Source organism: Vulpes lagopus, chromosome 8 (assembly GCF_018345385.1).
Source record: "Vulpes lagopus strain Blue_001 chromosome 8, ASM1834538v1, whole genome shotgun sequence".
Lineage (NCBI taxonomy): Eukaryota > Metazoa > Chordata > Mammalia > Carnivora > Canidae > Vulpes > Vulpes lagopus.
The window spans coordinates 78,085,339-78,104,238 of record NC_054831.1 but is presented as its reverse complement, the minus strand read 5'-3'; the positions used below and the strand labels follow the sequence as shown (position 1 = coordinate 78,104,238).

Genomic DNA, 18,900 nt, shown 5'->3' with positions numbered 1-18,900 from the left:
AGTGAGAGGAAAAGAACAAAATGCCCTTGATATGGAAAAAATTTTTCTGTGCTCAAAATTTCAGAAATGTGTTAAAGTGAGGACAAGACAATACTCTCATCGGATCAGGTTTGTTGAACAGTGCAGTGTACAGACGGGAGAGAAGAACGCCTTAGAATCCACCTATCATCTGGGCCACCTACTGTGTTTCACACAGACAGTGCACCATCCTACTCTTAATGGATATAGAGTGAAACTCTTAAGTGTCCTTCAAAATCTGCTGACACCGGGGAACTGGAAGCCAACTATAGATGGGACTTCCCTTCTACTAACTTTCTGAGCATTTACATAAGTGAGTCATATATAGGATGCTAGCAAGAAGTAAAGCTAGCACACAAATTACATAAAGAAAGTACCAGAAATATCTATTTCACAAAAAAATTAAAAACATCTTATTTTTAAGGACTCATTATTTTTAATTTTTTAAAATTTAAATTCAATTAATTAACATATACTGTATTACAATTTCAGAGGTAGAGTTCAGTGACTCCTCAGTTGCATAAAACACCCAGTGCTCATCACATCATGTGCCCTCCTTAATGCCCATCACCCAGGTAACCCATCCCCCCTACCCGCCCCCCCCCCAGCAACCCTTGGTTTGTTTCCTAGAGTTAAGAGTATCTATGGTTTGTCTCCTTCTCTGATTTCATTTTTTCTTCCCTTCCTGTATGATCTTCTGTTTTGTTTCTTAAATTCCACATATGAGTGAAACCATATGATAATTGTCTTTCTCCAACTGAATTATTTCACTCAGCATAATACCCTCCAGTTACATCCATGTCAATGTAAATGGTGGGTATTCATCCTTTCTGGTGGCTGAGTAATATTCCATTGTATACATAGACCACATCTTCTTTATCCATTCATCTGTCAAAGGACATCTGGGCTCTTTCCATAGTTTGGCTATTGTGGACATTGCTATAAATGTTGGGGTGCAGGCATCTCTTTGAATCACTATGTTTGTGTCTTTTGGATAAATACCCAGTAGTGCCATTGCTGGGTCATGGGGTAGCTCTATTTTTAACTTTCTGAGGAACCTCTACACTATTTTCCAGCGTGGCTGCATAATTTGAAATAATACTTTTGGTAAACATAAGGGTGGGAAAAAATGCCATGATTTATTAATTTGGAAGATTTTTAAAAGGTACCACCTCAGGATATTGACCTCTAATAAAAGAAGTTAAAACATACACTGTTGTACATACTTAGAGAGAGACAGAGTTAGTTGATGGGTTAACTACTAATACTGCTTTAATTCGATATTTCTGTGATCAGAAGGATGTGAGATATAATGCAATCTTTAAAGTAGAGCTGAAATCTCACTGGTTAGTGCCAAGAGTAGTTAAGTTCTTATATGTTATGTCAGTAATTTATTAGGACCAACTATGATTCTTTTATGGTAAACCTCATGAGAAAAATCTGTTCTTTCTTAGACATGATACAGAAATGTAGTATTTGGGGGCACCTGGGTGGTTCAGTTGCTTAATGTCCAACTCTTGGTTTAGGCGCAGGTCATGATCTCAGGGTTGTGAGATCTAGCCCTGCGTGGAGCTCTGTGCTGAGCATGGAGCCTGCTTGGGATTCTCTCTCTCCCTCTGCCTCTTGCCCCTCTTCCTGACCCCACACGTGCATTCTCTATCTCCCCCCCTTAAAAACAACAAAAAAAAACAATAAAAACCAACAAAAAAACATAGTATTTAGCTTAAATTTTCTCTAATCAAAATAATCAACTGTATATAAAACTGAGAGTGAATATTTATTTTATATATATTTATATATTTTTATATAATATTTATACATCTTATTATATTTATATTATATTTTATCTCTGCCACCACTCCGTGACCTCCACCTGCCTTATCATTATGACTTAGTCTGTCGATCTATGAGATGCTTCCAAATACCCATCTCATGAAGACACTGAAAGCATCCAAGAGATAAAAGCACTGGTGCTCTGTGGGAAATCTAACACCAGTTATGTTTCTTACAACTTGGCTGAAGTCTCTTTACAAAACTATTTACCTCCCCAAGCCCCCAGATATTGTCTGCAGGAGCTCCAAACTGGATGATACTTACAGACTGTTTTGTGTGGTGTGGTCAAAGGGTAAGAGTTCGCTTCACACCAGCCCACTGGGAAGATGTCCATGGATTCCACGTCAACAATAAACTCTGGAGCAGGAGTCTGCAGACCTGGATCAGAAAAGTCAAGATGACAGGTACAGATTTTACCACAAAGAGCCAGAAGGAGAGAAGAAATGTGTGAGCATCCCTGAGATGAGGGAAAACACTCCCTGGACTGTTCAACACAACACCGAGGACAGTCTTATGACAGATACTGGCACCTGAAATATCAAACAGCAAAGTACAAGGTGGGGGTGGTTCAAATAAAGCAGAGATCCAGAAAATCCAAGATGTTTTCTCCTGCAAATGGCAGGTAGAGGATTGGGGGGGCAGAATGTGGGAAGAACTGGCACTGGAGCCAGAAAAGCTGACAGGAGGAACAGTCTGCCCTTTTCCTAAAAGTATATTTGAAACCAAGGAAATGGGGGATCCCTGAGTGGCTCAGCGCTTTAGTGCCTGCCTTTGGCTCAGGGTGTGATCTGGGGTCTCGGGATCGAATCCCACATCGGGCTCCCTGCAGGGAGCCTGCTTCTCCCTCTGCTTCTCTCTCTCTCTCTCTCTCTCTCTGTGTGTGTGTGTGTCTCATGAATAAATAAATAAAATCTTAAAAAAGAAGAGAAAAGAAACCAAGGAAACATGCTGGAGCTGGGTGGGGGCCCCAGCACACATGTGTACGCCACCAGGACACACTTCATCCAACACCAAGCAAAGGCCGACCCTCAATGAAGGAAAGTTAACACCACTGCTCAAAGGAACTAGGCCGGTATAGCTTTGAGCAGGGAACACAGACCACACAATTTCTCTAGGGAACTTATTCACTTCTCGGGTTGACCGGGGTTACTTGTTTTGAACTCCACTGGTGGCCTGCAGATCATGAAAGCCAATTTACAGAGAAGTGTTTTTTTTTAGTGGGATCCACCTAACTATCACCCCGTTTCATGATCCTACTAATGCCTGGTGATAAATCAGCACCACAGCTAAGAGACTCTGAACCAGAGAAGAGATTTGCATGTAATATGAGCAAAGGTTTCAAGAGTTCTGGCCGCAGAGGATAAATCTAGAACCCAGAAAACTGGTGAAAGGAAGAAAATCCTACACTGAATCAATAGTTCTTTGGAGAAAAAACACCGAGAGAAAACACTTGTGAACTAAGAATCAAAAAATAAGAACTCTGTTAATAGACAGGGACTCACGGGCTCTGACCTCTTACTCTCATTTTGCTTTGGTTTCTTCGCTGAGAATCAAGATGGAAATGACACCATAGAACTCACACACCCATCCACATTGCCACATCACATCTGATGAATTTTAAATCATATTGCCCCCCAACACTTAACTTCACGAAGCTCAATTCCAGCAGACAAAAAATGGTCCCAATCACTGGAACTCTGACGTTTGCCACACTGGCTCCTACCCCTGACTTTTCATCATAAAGATGATACTGGAAAAAGGAGCGTGCTGTTTGATACACGTGGGTTCTAGTGCTATCCAATATACTGCTGCACAGAAAGTGCCCTGAACACGCTGGCACACACATCATACCATCACCGTTAGTCACTATCAACTTTCAACTCCTTCCCCAAAAAAGCAATTACCATGAAAAAAACTTTCTTTTTGTTTTATTCTCCCATAACTTGAATGTAAGTAGGTTTATGGGGATTATTTCTCAACACAATTGAGTGGATATAAATCATTTGGTTCCCATTATGACTCAACCAATGCTTAACCTACCTACTTACCAAAGAGACCATCAAATAAAATAAGACACGTGTATCTTGGCTACTGAACAGTTTTGGTGACAGGCTGAATTCACCCACAACATACATCTGTATTTCCAGACTCACAGTTAGGTACAAATAAGATTTCCAAGGTCAAAGTAGTGTTTCGAAAAGAAGCATGAAGGTGAGCTTTATAGCCTGTTCCTTCCCGAATTACGACCTTCATGTTCCACTGTTCTCCTGGTTCAGACATCACTTGGTGTTAATGCTTTAATATATACACTTCCACAACAATGTATGTAGTAATATATTTATAAGGCTAACTTTACCATACTTTATTTTTTAAAGATTTATTTATTCCTTTTATAAGTGAAAAAAAAAGATTTTATTTATTCATTCATGAAAGACACAGAGAGAGAGAGAGAGAGGGAGAGAGGCAGAGACAGAGAGGGAAAAGCAGGCTCCTCACAGGGAGCCCGATATGGGACTCCATCCCAGGACCCGAGGATCAGGCCCTGAGCCGAAGGCAGATGCTCAACCACTGAGATACCCAGGTGTCCCACCATACTTTAAAATTCTTTGGTCATGCTCTGCATTCAAAACAAATATTTAGGAGCTACAATGTGTTAGCTACTAGGTCCTCAAGAAAGTTATAACCCTGACTTCCCTGCACTTCCTAATCTAACCCATTAAGGCATCTATTAAATGGGAACAGATGGAAAAGTGGGTTATCACCCAGGAACATTTTCCTGACCCTGAAGCTTTTCCAATCCTATTCTGAATGATGGGTACCAATTTCCTATTTCCCTTTATCAACTTTATGCTTCCAGATACATCTGGCTAGACTCGGAATAATCTTTTTTAAAAAACAACTCATTATTTTCCAAGACCAGGGACCCACTCGCTTACAAAATAATCCATTAAAAGTGGATGTGATGCTCCTTTAGTGATTCTAGGATTTCCAAAACTCCCTATGCAAAGCTTAAGGGAACTACTGCAACGGTTGTAACCATTTTATAGGACAGCCTCTGTGAATAACACAAGGCCATGTTCACCCTGGACTTCTCTCTGCTGCATCAGTCAATATGGATTCTACTCATTCATCCTCATCCAGCACCTTCATTTCAAAAACCACCAGGAAGCCCCAATCTCCATCTAAGGGGAGGTCCTTAGCTACATTACAGTAGGCTGTATGACGGGATATGCTGCCACTATAAAAAAAGAACGAGAAACCTCTTTGTATACTTACATGTAAAGACGTATATGTTGAGTCAAAGAAAAGCAGAGTACAGAACACTGTGTATATATAGTATGCTACCATCTGGTTAAAAAGGGGGAAATAACATATATTTATATGTGCATAAGACAAATCGGGAAGGAAATGCAAAATACCCACACAGTGGGCGTCTGCTGGAAAAGGAGCAGAGACACTGAGGGGTGGGGGCAGCTGCGGGAGACAGACTCTGACCACGGATACTTCCATGTATTTTTGCAAATGAATCAACTAATTTACAATCACAACCTAAACTCACTATCACCACAATAACCGCACAAGGCAAAATGCCCCGAGAAGGAAGGAGTCTCCTGCATGAACTGTGCTGCCACAGAGGCCAGATCAATGAAGGCCAAATGACCTTAACAGGAAATAAGACCGGGGTGCCTGAGGGGCTCAGTTGGTGAAGCGTCTGCCTTTGGCTCAGGTCATGATCTCAGGTTCCTGAGATCGAGCACTGAATCGGGTTCCCTGCCTAGCAGGAGTCAGCTTCTCCCTCTCCCTCTGCTGCTCTCCCCCCACTTGTGCTCTCTGGTTCTCTCTCTCTGTCAAATAGATAAATATAATCTTAAAAAAAAAAAAAAACAGGAAATAACACCAAACTACAATGAGTCATTCTGCTGCTAAGAGGACAGGATGCTCCATACTCACAAAGCATATAAATTTGTTGAGAATCACTTGGGAACCTTACAGAAGCTCTGCAATTTGCTACATCCTGAGACTGTCACTCGATCAACCGATCCCTCGTCCCTTCCACGAAGTTCCACCCACCCTCCTAAAGGCAGAGACTCCGGGAACAGAGTCAGAACGAGCCCTGCATCTCAGTTAAAAGGCAGGAAGGGAAGAAAGGCAAGAGGTATTTAAGGAAGCAAGTTAACCTCGCTCAGCACCCTCATGAGAAGTCAAAGGTCACAGCAAACTGGGACTGGTTCGAGCGTGGGATGGACAGAAAAGGCGCCAGAGGGGAGAGAGTGAGCAGGTGATCCAGGAGCAAGCAGGACTGGGTGCTGGAGCCCCGGGTGCTGTGTGTCTGGCTCCTTCCACCTGCAGAGGCCTTTCTATAAAACCTGACTGTCAAGTCCCTCGTCAGCTGTGGAGCCAAATTCCTAAGGAACAAAGAGACTGGCAAAACTGCAGATGGCAAGATCAAGATTTGATAGGAAACAGGCAATCTGGAGGAAAACAAAAGAAATGGGATCAAATGTGTGTGGAGAGAGACAGAGAGACTCACAGGACTGCAAACACCCACAAACACGGATTTCAGGTCTGACATATCCTCAAGTGCTTAGTACTTACGACAACCCTAGGGATAGGGGCTAGCCTCGTCCCCACTGTACAGATGAGGAAGCTGAGGCCCAGAGAAAGGTCCAAGGGCAGCAAGTGGCAGATCCAGTGTATGACCCTGGATCCTCTAACTTTCCAGGCGTTTCAGGTGGCATTTTTCTTTCTTTCTCTTATTTCTGTTTCTGGTTTGCTTGGGGCTGGTCAGCATCTGTCCCCATCCTGTCCCGGCCCCACAGCCCTCCTTCAGAATCTCCACCATGAGGTGGCTGCCACCGCCTCCCACAGAAGGGGAAGGAGCCAGCTCCGCCCTCACTGCCAACAGGTGACAACAGGCTCAGTCCGAAGTTACGGCCATCAAGAGGGCAGTGCCCAAGCCTAAACTCGGCTTGGCTTCCCGCAGCAGAACCTCTGCAGGGGTGCGCCTCCCCCAACCCCCCACCCCCAGGTTCACATTTCGCCTGAGACAGCCCAGCCACTTCTGTCGCTGGCCACTGAGGACCCGCCCAATGGAACATCAGCTCTGGGGACCACACAGATTTGTGAGGGTTCAAAGCCTGTGCCCACAGACAACACCCACTTTCCACCACCCTCTCCAGCATTTGGGGGGCCTGCCGTCCATGCCCGGGCCACTGAAGCAGCTTCTCCCAAATTCTCAGGCAGGCCCTACCTCCTTCTAAAGATTCGAAAACCACCCACACTGGCTTGAAATAGAATTACTTTCACATTTGCATTTTTCCTTGTTTGATTTTTGCAAGTCTCTGAGAAAGCTCATTCACCCCGACTTTTGCACAAATTACAGAAAGGCTTTGAGGGGCACCTGGTGTCCCGCCCACGAGAGGTCACCCCAACAGGGGTTCCCTTCCACCAAGCCACGCCCGCTAGACCTTAGAGTCCTTGACAAACCCTAGCGCACAGGAGAGTCATCTGGGGAGGGTACCTTCAAAATGCAGATGTCCACACCCTGCTTGGACCTCAGAAGCACCAGGTCTGTGGTGGCCCCAGGAAGGTGCATTTTCAAAGGAGACCCGGAGATGACCATGTGGAGGGTGGTTTACTGGAACCGAACCAAGCGTAGGAAAAAACTGGCCCCAGAGCTTTTTGAATGTTAGCTTACACATAGAAAATATCTCACTGGCTCAAAATTCAGTTGGCAAGATAGCAGTTCCTAATGGAACTTTAAAAATCTTTTTTAAAGATTTTATCTATTTATTCATGAGAGACACAGAGAGAGAGGCAGAGACACAGGCAGAGGGAGAAGCAGGCTCCATGCAGGGAGCCCAATACGGGACCCGATCCCAGGACCCCGGGGTCACGGCCTGAGCCAAAGGCAGATGCTCAACCACTGAGCCACCCAGGTGCCCAGACTGGTGGATCTTCTATCACTTTCTCATTCAGAAGCACAAAGTTTTATTTATTCCTCCTCTGTGCTCAGCAGGCATTTAGCGAGCACATGGACCATTGTTCAAACGTTGTGCTGCGATGATGGGCCCACACAGGAGCAGAGCCATGCATCAGGGCTCGCGGCACCAAGGACAGGATCAGGGTCTACAGGCACAGTGAGCGCTCTGTTCTGAGGGAGCCAGACCCTGGGTGGAGGCCAAGCTGATGAGAGAAGGGGATCCCTTCTGGAGCGCACATCAGCCTCTTCCTCCTCCTCCCGAGCACCTGCCTCCTGTGAGCTTTACAGATGCGAATTCCCTCCACCCAGCTCCACAGCCACCTGGGAGGCAGAAGCCACTATCACACATATCTTATAGAGCCCCACAGAGAAGAAAAGCAGTCTTAAACTCAGGAGGTACTCAAGATACACACAGATGCACTGTCGGGGGCAGGGGCCGCAGAATCCACAGGTTCTATACAGATCATCCTGTACCTATGCTGTCCAAAACAGCAGCCAACTAGACAGTGCAGCAGAGGAACTGAAATGATCATTTAACTTAAAACAAAGGAGTCACAGTGGACTACTAACGTCTACTACCATCTCCCGAGAATGCCTCCTGCAGGGATTCCAAGGAGGCCCACCCAAGATTTGTTCTGAGAGGGTCCATGGATGGTCTGAAATTGCATCAAAAATCATATACATGTGCAAGTGCATTTTCTGAGTGTCAACAGCTGTCCTCACACTCTCAGAGGGGTCAGTCCCATCACAAATGTAGGCATCTGTTGTAGGACTGGGGCCATTCTAGGAAGGTCAGCACATTCTCGGTTGTTGTACGAGCACTTGGTCCAAAACAGAATAAATTCTCCAGGAATCTGATACGAGGGTGACCTAGCCCTGCATGGAGGATGTCTTCATGCCCGAGGCTTTGGGCCCTTGTCCCTATGCCTCATGGAAGCAATTTTGCCATGAGGGGCTCCAGCGAGAAACCCTGTTAACGTTACTTAGCATCTTATCTCATTCATTCATTCATTCATTTGCTCATGGGCTCATGCATTCATTCATCAGCTCTATACAAAGTGAGAAGAAAAGGAAGGTGAGAAGCAAGCCAGTTCAGCCTCTGGGCCCTATGCAGATGTGGGGCAGACAGACTGGCAGCTGTGAGAGGCAAAGGTTGGCTGGGCTGGACCTGAGGACAGGAGGCTGATCCCAAGTCTCACTCAGAAGCATGGACACCATGAATCCCCTTGCTGGTGCTGCCTGGCCAGGCGACGCCTCCCACCAGGCAGGCAGCTGGGGGTTCACTCTCTAGAAAGATTCACCCATGTAGGGTGAATCCACAGGAGCAGCAAACGGGCTCCTGTGAAAGTCCATGCACCCAACGTGAAGGAGCTGAACCTTGCCAGGGTAACTCTTGACAACCAGGTGACCCAGCTCAGGACACCCACATGACACTCAGAACAAGTGGAGACCAGGAAAGCCACAGAGGCAGGCCGACCTCGCCACAGCCAAGAAGCCAGGAGAAAAATCAGATAAATCAGGAAATGTTATGGGACGGTTCCAAAGCACATGCATTTCTCAAGAGGGGAAAAGGAGAGCTGACGACCATCCCCGAACTGACCCTGCGCTTGGGTTTAAATACCTCCGCCGACATTCTACATGAGGCTCGGGCTTCAACTGTCTGCAAGCTGTCCCTGCTGGCTCTCATTGCGGAGACCCGGGGCACCGACACGCAGCCCGCAGTTCTCTGCTTGTCGGTGTGGGACGGGCAGCTCGCAGGGACACAATGTCATTCCTGAGCTGGAGAAACCTACTGCCCGAAGCTCTACCTGGCCCAGCCTGACCAAGCGACACTTCCATGGTATGTTTTTCCAGGACTGAGTGTGGAAAGACTTTATTTTCTCTAGATTTCGTTTCAGAGGGTGGCAAAAAATAAAGATCAGGAGATGTTGGTAATAACCTAATTTGGGTTTGAGTAAAGCTCCCTGTTCTCAAGATTCTGACACTTCTCAGGAAGCCTGGGTGGTGCAGTGAGTCAAGCATCTGACTCTTGATTTTGATCAGGTTGTGATCCCAGGGTTGTGCGATCAAGCCCTGCATCAGGCTCCCACTCAGCGGGAAGTCTACTTGAGATTCTCTCTCTCCCTCTGCCCCTCCTGCTCATTCACTTTCTCTCTCAAAGAAATAAATAAATCTCTTTTTTAAAAAATATTTTGATACTTCTCCACAGACCTGAGGATTCTGGGTCGTCTCCTCTAGGGCATCATTTTCCCCCCAAGCTCAAAACACAAAAACACCAGCCGAGAGTCCCCTACCCGTTTTCACATGTGACAGCACTCCCGATGTCAAAACTGGGTTTGGGGGTTCCCTTCCAGAGCTCTCTTCAAATTTCTGTAGTGGCAGCACCTAAAAGAGCTAAGTAACTTTCCAGAAATGAAGCCTGCTGGTTGCCATTCCTTTTATGGTATAAAAGGAATTCCTGCCTCAGCAAAAAGACTAAAAGTAAATATATTCAGGAATATGGTGCTTATTGTATCTCTTCTAGAGAGATATGAGGAAGAAAATATTAGTAATAATGGGGATAAGAGAAGCCAAGGAAGGCAAAGATGTAAACCCTCTTAGGAAGGGAGATGACTCACCCTCAGGACAGGTGGAAGGCCCACATCCTACCTGTCCCTGGAGATAACGATCTGGAAGGCATGAAAAGTGACTTGGTGGGTAGGAATGCAGATACACGAGCACAGGGCTGCAATGCTAGAGACGTTACCACCGAGAGCAACTTCTATCCCACGGCTAATGCTTATAATTGTAGATATGATCACCTCGAGCAGAGTATTAACACAGGAGAAAAAGCAGTACAACGTCCTCTCCAAAACACAAAACATCATCATAAATTGCACCTGCTAATGGCCAGCGGCCTGTGAGAGCTTGTAATTCTTTTCAAATATGCATCTAAAATAATACTACCTTAATCTCATATATTTCATTCATTGCCCCCTCTTCAGTATCAGTTCTTTTATAGATACTTAACTGACTTGAAGAGAATTGAACTATTAGATTAAAAATGATCATTTTAATTACCTAAGCGGTCAATTAGCCATGTGTTGAAAATACTTCAAATCAATTTAATGCATAAAAATAACTAATAAATTGTTATGATGTACTTTCTATCTACATTTACAGTGTCAAGTAAATGGTCTATAATCAGAATCACCAGCATCATAAAAATAATTTAACAGCCACAGAGTGACCATGATGAATTTCTAGCACTTGCTCCCTTGACTAAAGACAAGAAAACACTATATCCGCAAAAGTGCAAAACAATGAGAAGTAAGTGCCACTAAGGTCACTGTGACTTTGAAAGGTAATATTCAGAAGAGACCAAAACAGAACAAAACCTGAAAACCCCAAAATTCAAGGAAGATCAAAGGGACAAAATGGGATTTTACTTTATTTGATCAAACACATGATTTTGACCATGAATTCCAGGTAGATAAAGTGCAACAAATTGTTTATAAAAAATTTTTTTAAGTGTGGAAGGTCTGGAAAAAAAATGGACAATCTATTTTCTAAACTCTTTTTCCCTAATGGTAACCGATTTCACTGCTATGGGATAAGAAAGCACTCTGGAGAGTAAGAGCTGATGTGAGCTGCCTTACTTTTCTTTGCTATAAAAATAGAAATTGATATCCAAAGCAAAACAGTCATAAGGAGAAAAGGCTGTCAAAAATGTTAAATAGACACTCAAGGTTGCTACTCCTCATTCTTTTTAAGAATTGGGAAGCTGTAGGGTCTGATGAATTAACCAACAAAGATGTCAAGGACAAGGAAACTGACCCCAGGCATATCTTCACGGCTTAGCTAGCTTCGTTTCTTCATCTGTAAAAATCAGGATGCCCTCACTGTTGCCTGTGTTAGGTAATTAACAGCTGCAAAGCACTCTGGAAGAACAAACTGCTAAATAAATAATGACTGCCAGAGAATCTCATTGGTAATATGCTAAATCATAATGATGAAACGTGGGCTTTGAAATCTACTGTTTTTGTTTTCAAGTTAATAACACCAAGCAAGACCCTGATCTTGCAATATAACTTAGCAGAGTTATTAGGCAGCAGGTTTAAAGCAGGGATTGAAATCACAGGAGGGATCTTGTGTTTCCAAGAGCAGCTGACTTGACTTTCCATGTAGTAATGAAAATAAGGTCACGCTCTATGCCCATGGCTGCAGAAATATCACCATCATGCCTGTGTCTAATTATGGGTTAATTCCCACTAGAGGCCATTCTATTTGAACCCCCCCCCCCAAATAATCAACTTTTTGAAAATTTCCTTTTATTTCACGTTGATTTTGAAATCCTCAACCCCAGTAACATTTTAAGTTATTTTTCTAGGAATTCATGACATGGGTGACGCTCACTTATAAGTTCTCTACCCTTCCCACCCACTTGGACCGTAACATTTATGAGATCGTCAGCCCCAGAATTTTTGATGCTTCTTAGACTTTTCTCAAGAGAGAGATGACGAGATTAGCACCACTTCTATGACCTTCTAAACTTTCCATTCCAATGGGGGTAGGAGCATGCCATGATGGTTAAAATATGGGCCAAGAGAGCTAACACTATTTTACTACTCATAACCAGTCTTGTTTTTCCATACACATTTAAAATAATTGATGAATTTTGTGAAAATAAGAAACAAACAAACCCCAAAAATTTAGATCACAGAAAAATGGGAAAAACCTTCCAGATCCAGACTTAATTCCTTCTCACTGAAAATGTAACATATAAAAAATATATAGTGTTCTATCTCAATCTAAAATCTGATCATGGTTCCACTTACTAAGTATAATGTTCTGTGAATTATCTGCACAATTATAAAAAAAAACCGTAGCTATAAAGAACAGTTTAAGCATCATTAAACAAACAAATCTTGTGTATTATATATTTGGGGAGAAAGTCATCTCCAATGACTATTTCAAGGTAAAAGTAAACATCTATGGAAGAAACTAAAGTAAAGGCTATTATTCACATTAAAATGCAAATATATAATTTAATCCTCATAATAACTAAGACCTCAAATACCAGTTTTAGTGACTCCTTTTAATTTAATTGTGACATTAGCTTTTATAATCAAAGTTGTAAAAAGACCACTGTGTTTCAAACATAATTATCACACCAGTATCTCATTTCATGAAATTATTAGTTAAGATGAGAGCCTCCGAACAAATTTATATTTGATTAGTTGCACTTAAGAACGCTGAATAATTCAAGATCTGTTTAAATGAAAGGGAAGCGGAAGGGGTTATTTCTGAGAAGTATTAAGTGAAGCCTGCCTTCTCCAGATGGACCCTAACCTCTCCAGAATGGCTGAGAACCAAGCGTACCTTCCAGGTGAAGCCACAGCAGCCTCCCCTTCACGCTGACAACAGAGGCCACGCAGAGCTCTCCTGGGTTCCTGGGGTTGACAGCTTCAAGTTTCATGTTCTTGGTAAACCCCCGACTGAATGACGTCTGGAAGAGAGAGAGAGAACAGACACTGAGCCAGTGGACAGTGTAGCAGGGCAGCATGCAGCAACAGGCTGGCCCGCTGGCGAAGGGGGAACACGCACATGTGGGCACACACATGGGCACATGCACATGCACCCAGGCACACATACCTCGCCCATATGACAAACTGGCTTTCCTGCCATTCAACAGAAAAGAACCATGACCTCTTCATTTACATCCCAGCATTAGAGCTCTGCTGGCTCACAGCAGGTGCCTACTAATATCTGTTGAGTGAGGGGACAGATACGTTCTCTTCCTAGTTCCGCAGGCGCCCTAACTTCTACACTGTCACTGAGGTACAAATCATTTCTTCTTCCTTCCCTAGATTCTTCACTCGCACCACACCTGGGCATATTCGCGGGGGCGAGGACAGGGCCTGAGTCTCTGTCTGGCATCATTTTCTTCAGCCTGAAGCACATTCATTACCGCTGTGATCCTAGTGCAGGTCTGCTGGTAGCGAATTCCCACAGCTTTCTCTGAAATTGTCTTTATTTTACATTTATGGCTTTGGGTTTACTTTCATTTACTTTCTAAATGCACTTTTTAAAAATTAACACGTGAGAATATTCACTTGCCTTGGTGCCCTGTTCCCTATACATGCATACAGTCATGTGGCCATAACCTCAATCAACACGCACAGCAGTCCCTTCACCTTCAAAATACCTCTGCACTGCCCTTTGGTAATCAATCCCTTCCAGACTCCCAACTCTTGGACCACAGACCTGTCTTCTACTCCTAGAGTTTTGCCTTCCCCATAAGATCACATAAACGGATCCATACACTGTGTGGTCTCGATTACTCCACAGAAGCAAAATGCACTTAGGGTTCATCCGTGCTACTGCACAAATGGCTAGTTCATTTTATCTTACTGCTGAGTACTTCCTATAGATGTGCCACAGTCCATCCATTTACCCACTGAAGGACATGCAAGCTGTTTCCAATCCCTGGTCATTGTGAATAAAGCTGCCATAAACACCCAAGCACAAGGTTTTGTGTGAACAGAGTAGATTAGTCTGCTCGGGATGCCATAACAAAATACACCACACTGGGTGGCTCTAACAACAAATATTTGTCTTGCAGTTCCAGAAGCTGGAAATCTCAGATCAAGGTGTCAGCAGGGCCGGTTTCTTCTGAGGACTCTCTCCTTGGCTTGTACACAGCCGCCTTCTCTCTCCATCTCCAAACGTCCTTTGCTCCATGCACGCGGCCTGGGTCCTAATTACGACTTCTCATAGGATATCAGTCCTACTGGATTAAGACCCACCCATATGGCCTCATGTTTCCTTAACTCTCTCTTTGAAAACTAACCCCAAATATAGTCACATTGTGAGGTATTCCAGGTTAGGACTTCCATCGTATGAATTGTGAGGAATACAATGCAGCCTATAACCAGCTTTCATTTCTCTAGAAATGGAATTGCTGGACCACATGGTAAATGTACTTTTAACTTCCTTGGAAACCAAATTGGTTTCCATATATCATTTTGCATTCCCATCAGCAGTGTGCAGTGGTCCAGTGGCTAAACATTCCCAACAGCACTTGGTATTAGCATTATTTCAAATTTAACCATTCTAATAGGTGTCCGCTGCTCCCAAGCCCTGTCTTTTTTTGTTTTAAGATTTTATTTATTTATTCATGAGAGACAGAGACAGAGTGGGAGGGCAGGCTCCATGCAGGGAGCTGGACGTGGGACTTGATCCCAGGTCTCCAGGATCACGCCCTGGGCTGAAGGCGGCGCTAAACCACTAAGCCACTGGGGCTGCTCCTGAACCCTGGTTTTAACTTGCATTTTCCCTATTGTTAATGATGTCGAGCATTTTTTCATGTTTCTTTGTCAGTTGCCTATGTTCCTTGGCAAAGTGTCTGTTTCTCTCTTCACTCAGGAAGTATTATTAGCTTTGGTGCATACAGGATTGTGGTTTCTTCCCTTCAGTGTGCTACAAACATTGATTCACTGTTTTCTGGTGTCCCTGGTCTCTGATGTGAAGTTTGCTTCATTCAAATTGTTCCAGGGATACCGGGTGGCTCAGCCTTCAACTAAGGCTGGGGTCCCGGGATCTTGCATCGGCTCCCCTGCAGGGGGTTTGCTTCTTCCTCTGCCTGTGTCTCTGCCTCTCTCTCTCTCTCTCTCTCTCTCTCTCTCTCTGTCTCTCAAGAATAAATGAAATCTTCCAAAAAATTGTTGTTCTATTTGGATGTATCATTTTTTTCTCTGGATGCTTTCAAGATTTTTCTCTTTATGTTTGGTTATCAGCAGTTTGACTGTTTGGTTTCTTTGTGTTTATGCTACTTAGGGCCCACAGACCATCCTGCTCATCAGTACTTTCAGCTACTTTGGTAAATTTTGGCCATTGTTTCTTTGCATACATTATCTTCCACAGCCTCTGTTGCCATTTCTTCTGGGTTTCCAATTACACATGATATTGTCCCTCAGATCCCTAAGATTCCTTCTCATTCCCCCCATGCAATCTTCTTTCTTTTTCTCTTTGTTTCTTCAGATAGGGTCATTTCTATCCTCAAAGTCATGAACTATCCCCTGCTACCTTCATTCTGCTAGGAAGCCCTACCAATGAATTCCTTTATTTCAGGTATTGCATTTCTCAGTCCTAGAATTTCTTTTTACACTTTCTACTTCTCTGGCACTTCCTACCTTCTCGTTCATAGTTTCCTTCTCAAACTTCAGGGTATACCTGAATCACCTGGAGAACCTTTTAAAAATGGACTGCTAGGCCTTACCCAAAGTTTGTGATTCTTTTGATTTGAGGTAAGGCCACAGAATTTGTATTTCCAACAGGTTCCCAAGTGATGCTAAAGCTGCTGGCCTAAGGACCACACTTTGGGAATCACTGCTGTGCACCATCAAGCTTAAATTAAAAAAAAAAAACAACATTTATTTATTTGGGGGGGGGGACAGAGGGACAGAATCCACAAACAGTCTCCCCACTAAACAAAGTGAAGCCTGACACAAGGATTAATCCCAGGACCCCTGAGATCATGACCTGAGTGGAAATTAAGAGCCTGACATTTACCAGAGTGAGCCACCCAGGTACCCCAAATGGATACTTTAAGATACGTGTCTGCTAATTCCAACATCTGGGTCATGTTGGGTTTGGTCTCTGTTGATTAGCTTTTCTACTGAGAATGAGTCAGATTTTCCTATTTCTTTATGTGATGAGCAACACTGAAGTCTAGATGTTTTAAATGTTACATGGTAGAGACCCTGGACTGTGTTATATTCTTCCTAAGAGTGTTGGCTTTCTGTTTTAGCAAGGAACTAACTTGGCTGGATTCGAACTACACAGTCTGTATGTTGAGAAGGAGCTCAAACCCCACTTCAGTCTTTTGTCCTTAACTGGGCTGCTATAAGTTTGCTAGGAAAATACACAATCTGAGGATCAGCCAAAGATTCAGACCAAGTTTATACATAGGATTTGTGGTTCCATCTCCTGGCTTTTCCCTCTCTGAGACTCCTTTCACTTTCCCACAGTTGTGATTGCTCAAATTCTGTTATCAGGTTCATTGGGCCAGAAAGAGTGTGATTTTTACATTACTGGTTTTGTCATCTCATACATTGTCAACTGTCAAGAAGTTTGAAAAAAAAATCACACAATCACTCCACAGTGTTCCTTCCAAGTACCTGCTCCCCTCTAGATCTGCTCACTTTTGTTCATTTTCCACACTCCTCAGGTAGTTGTTTTGGTACCCTGTCCTGTGCAGAGTCTATAGTTGCTATCTGCCAGGGTGTCAACTCAGTATGAGCTCAGCCAATATTCAAAGCAAAACTCCCTCCAAGCATTATTTTTAAATAAACATATAAAAATTTCCCAAATCATCCACTGCTATAAATTTTAACCAGACATTACAATACTATATGTATCTATTTTAAAATATATAAAATGAGATTAACAGGTTTCTGTAAATAATAGAGATCATATCTTTACATGATCCATGGGAGGAAACCAAGGTTATTCACATTCACATATCTTTTTATATATGTTAAGTTGCAAATGCAATTATATTTTTATGTAACCAGAACAAAATTATCCAGTGTATGTTAAGAAAGCAATTTGCTCTTTTCCTTTATGTTTCTTTGGAAATGGGAACCACGGAAATTCTAGGTGTACTATTTTTCTGCAAGTCATCCTGCCTCATCCATGAATATTATGTATTGAGCTTCTTTTTGATAATACAACTTGATAGGCTGCCTGAAAAGCCTCTAAGTAAGTTAAAATGCATTTTATCCTACTTAATAAGGGAAAGCTACAACCACATAACCTATTTTCGTTTCAACTCACTGCTTGAGGGTAATTTATAAAGATCAATAGCAAAACTGTTACCTGTGAGTTTATTTTACTAAGCATTTGCCTGTGTCAATCCATTCCAGAGCTGCCTCTGATTGTTAAACATCCCCAGGGAAATGTCTTCCATGCATTCACTTCCACACTACCTCTCCTCTAGTACACACAAGATGTGTGATTAAAAAATGAATTCATAATAAGCATTCCATTAAGGAGCACTTGTAGCAAGCTAACAAAATTCAGCAAAGTACCCGGTAATGCAATGCATACGCCAAAAGGCAGATAACAATCCTGTCGATTAAATAAACGGGGAGCCAGAAACAAAGCGGGCATATTTGTAACAAGTGCATTCCTAATGAATACACCAGCATATTCATTAAAAGAGATTTAATCTTGGTAGCTAAATCCTGAAAGCTCAGAGGCCACCTGGGGATGTGGCTACTTGCTCCACTATTAAATTCCACTTGGTCGGCTACTGGCTGAACAGGAGCAGGGGCCAGATAAAAAAAAAGCTGCAGTGGAACTGTGTTCATAGAAGAAACAACTCCCTCCGTACAGAAATAGTGGACACGTCAGGATTTTCCTCCTTCCAAAGGCTGAAGAGGCAGGGAAGAAATATTTCTTTTTTGGGGTACAAAGCACAACTTCACAGGAGTTTGGGGATGTGGTAAGTATTTCCATGATCCTAAACTAATGGCATCGAGGCCAGGACTCTGTGGCAAGTGATGTCACTACAGTAAAAGGTTTAGTTTAGTAAGATGCACTGGGACCTGATAAGCCCTGGGAGCTAACCCAAGGCTAACCTCAAGGTGGCATGCCTACACAGGCTCCCCGTCACACCACCTCAACTCACCACACAGATCTTTCTATGCTGCAGGAGAACCCCCTTTGTGCAAATGCAGTGTCAGCCACTAGAAAGTCCCTTCAATCATTTCAGGAGCCCTGATTTCCACCTCTACCGCCGATGTGTTTCTGCACATTTGTGTACGAGCTGACCTGGTGATCGATGTACTTTATTCTTCAAAATCCACCCCTGACTTTTGCTCAGGATTGAGCTTCTCTATGAAGCCAACCCCTCTGCCTCTTCGTTCTTGTATGCCCTTAGCCCCGCAGTACAAATTATATGTGGGGTGGCAAGGAATCAGCAGCTCTAGGAGCCTAGGTCCAGAAGAAGTCTTTGATTTGGGAGCATTCTGCACGGTAGTATCTGCAGTCCCCACTTAGAGGACTGAGTCTTTTTTTGT

At 43.4% G+C, this 18,900-nt stretch overlaps 1 protein-coding gene across 1 annotated transcript in view; it reads right to left on the bottom strand.

Annotated features, from left to right (window-relative positions):
* Window positions 1-18,900, bottom strand: part of SFMBT2 (Scm like with four mbt domains 2) — a 212,536-nt gene that overhangs the window by 36,641 nt on the left and 156,995 nt on the right. Inside the window, 2 exon segments of the mRNA XM_041767770.1 lie at window positions 2,116-2,229; window positions 13,196-13,322. Coding sequence (XP_041623704.1) covers window positions 2,116-2,229; window positions 13,196-13,322 — 241 coding nt within the window.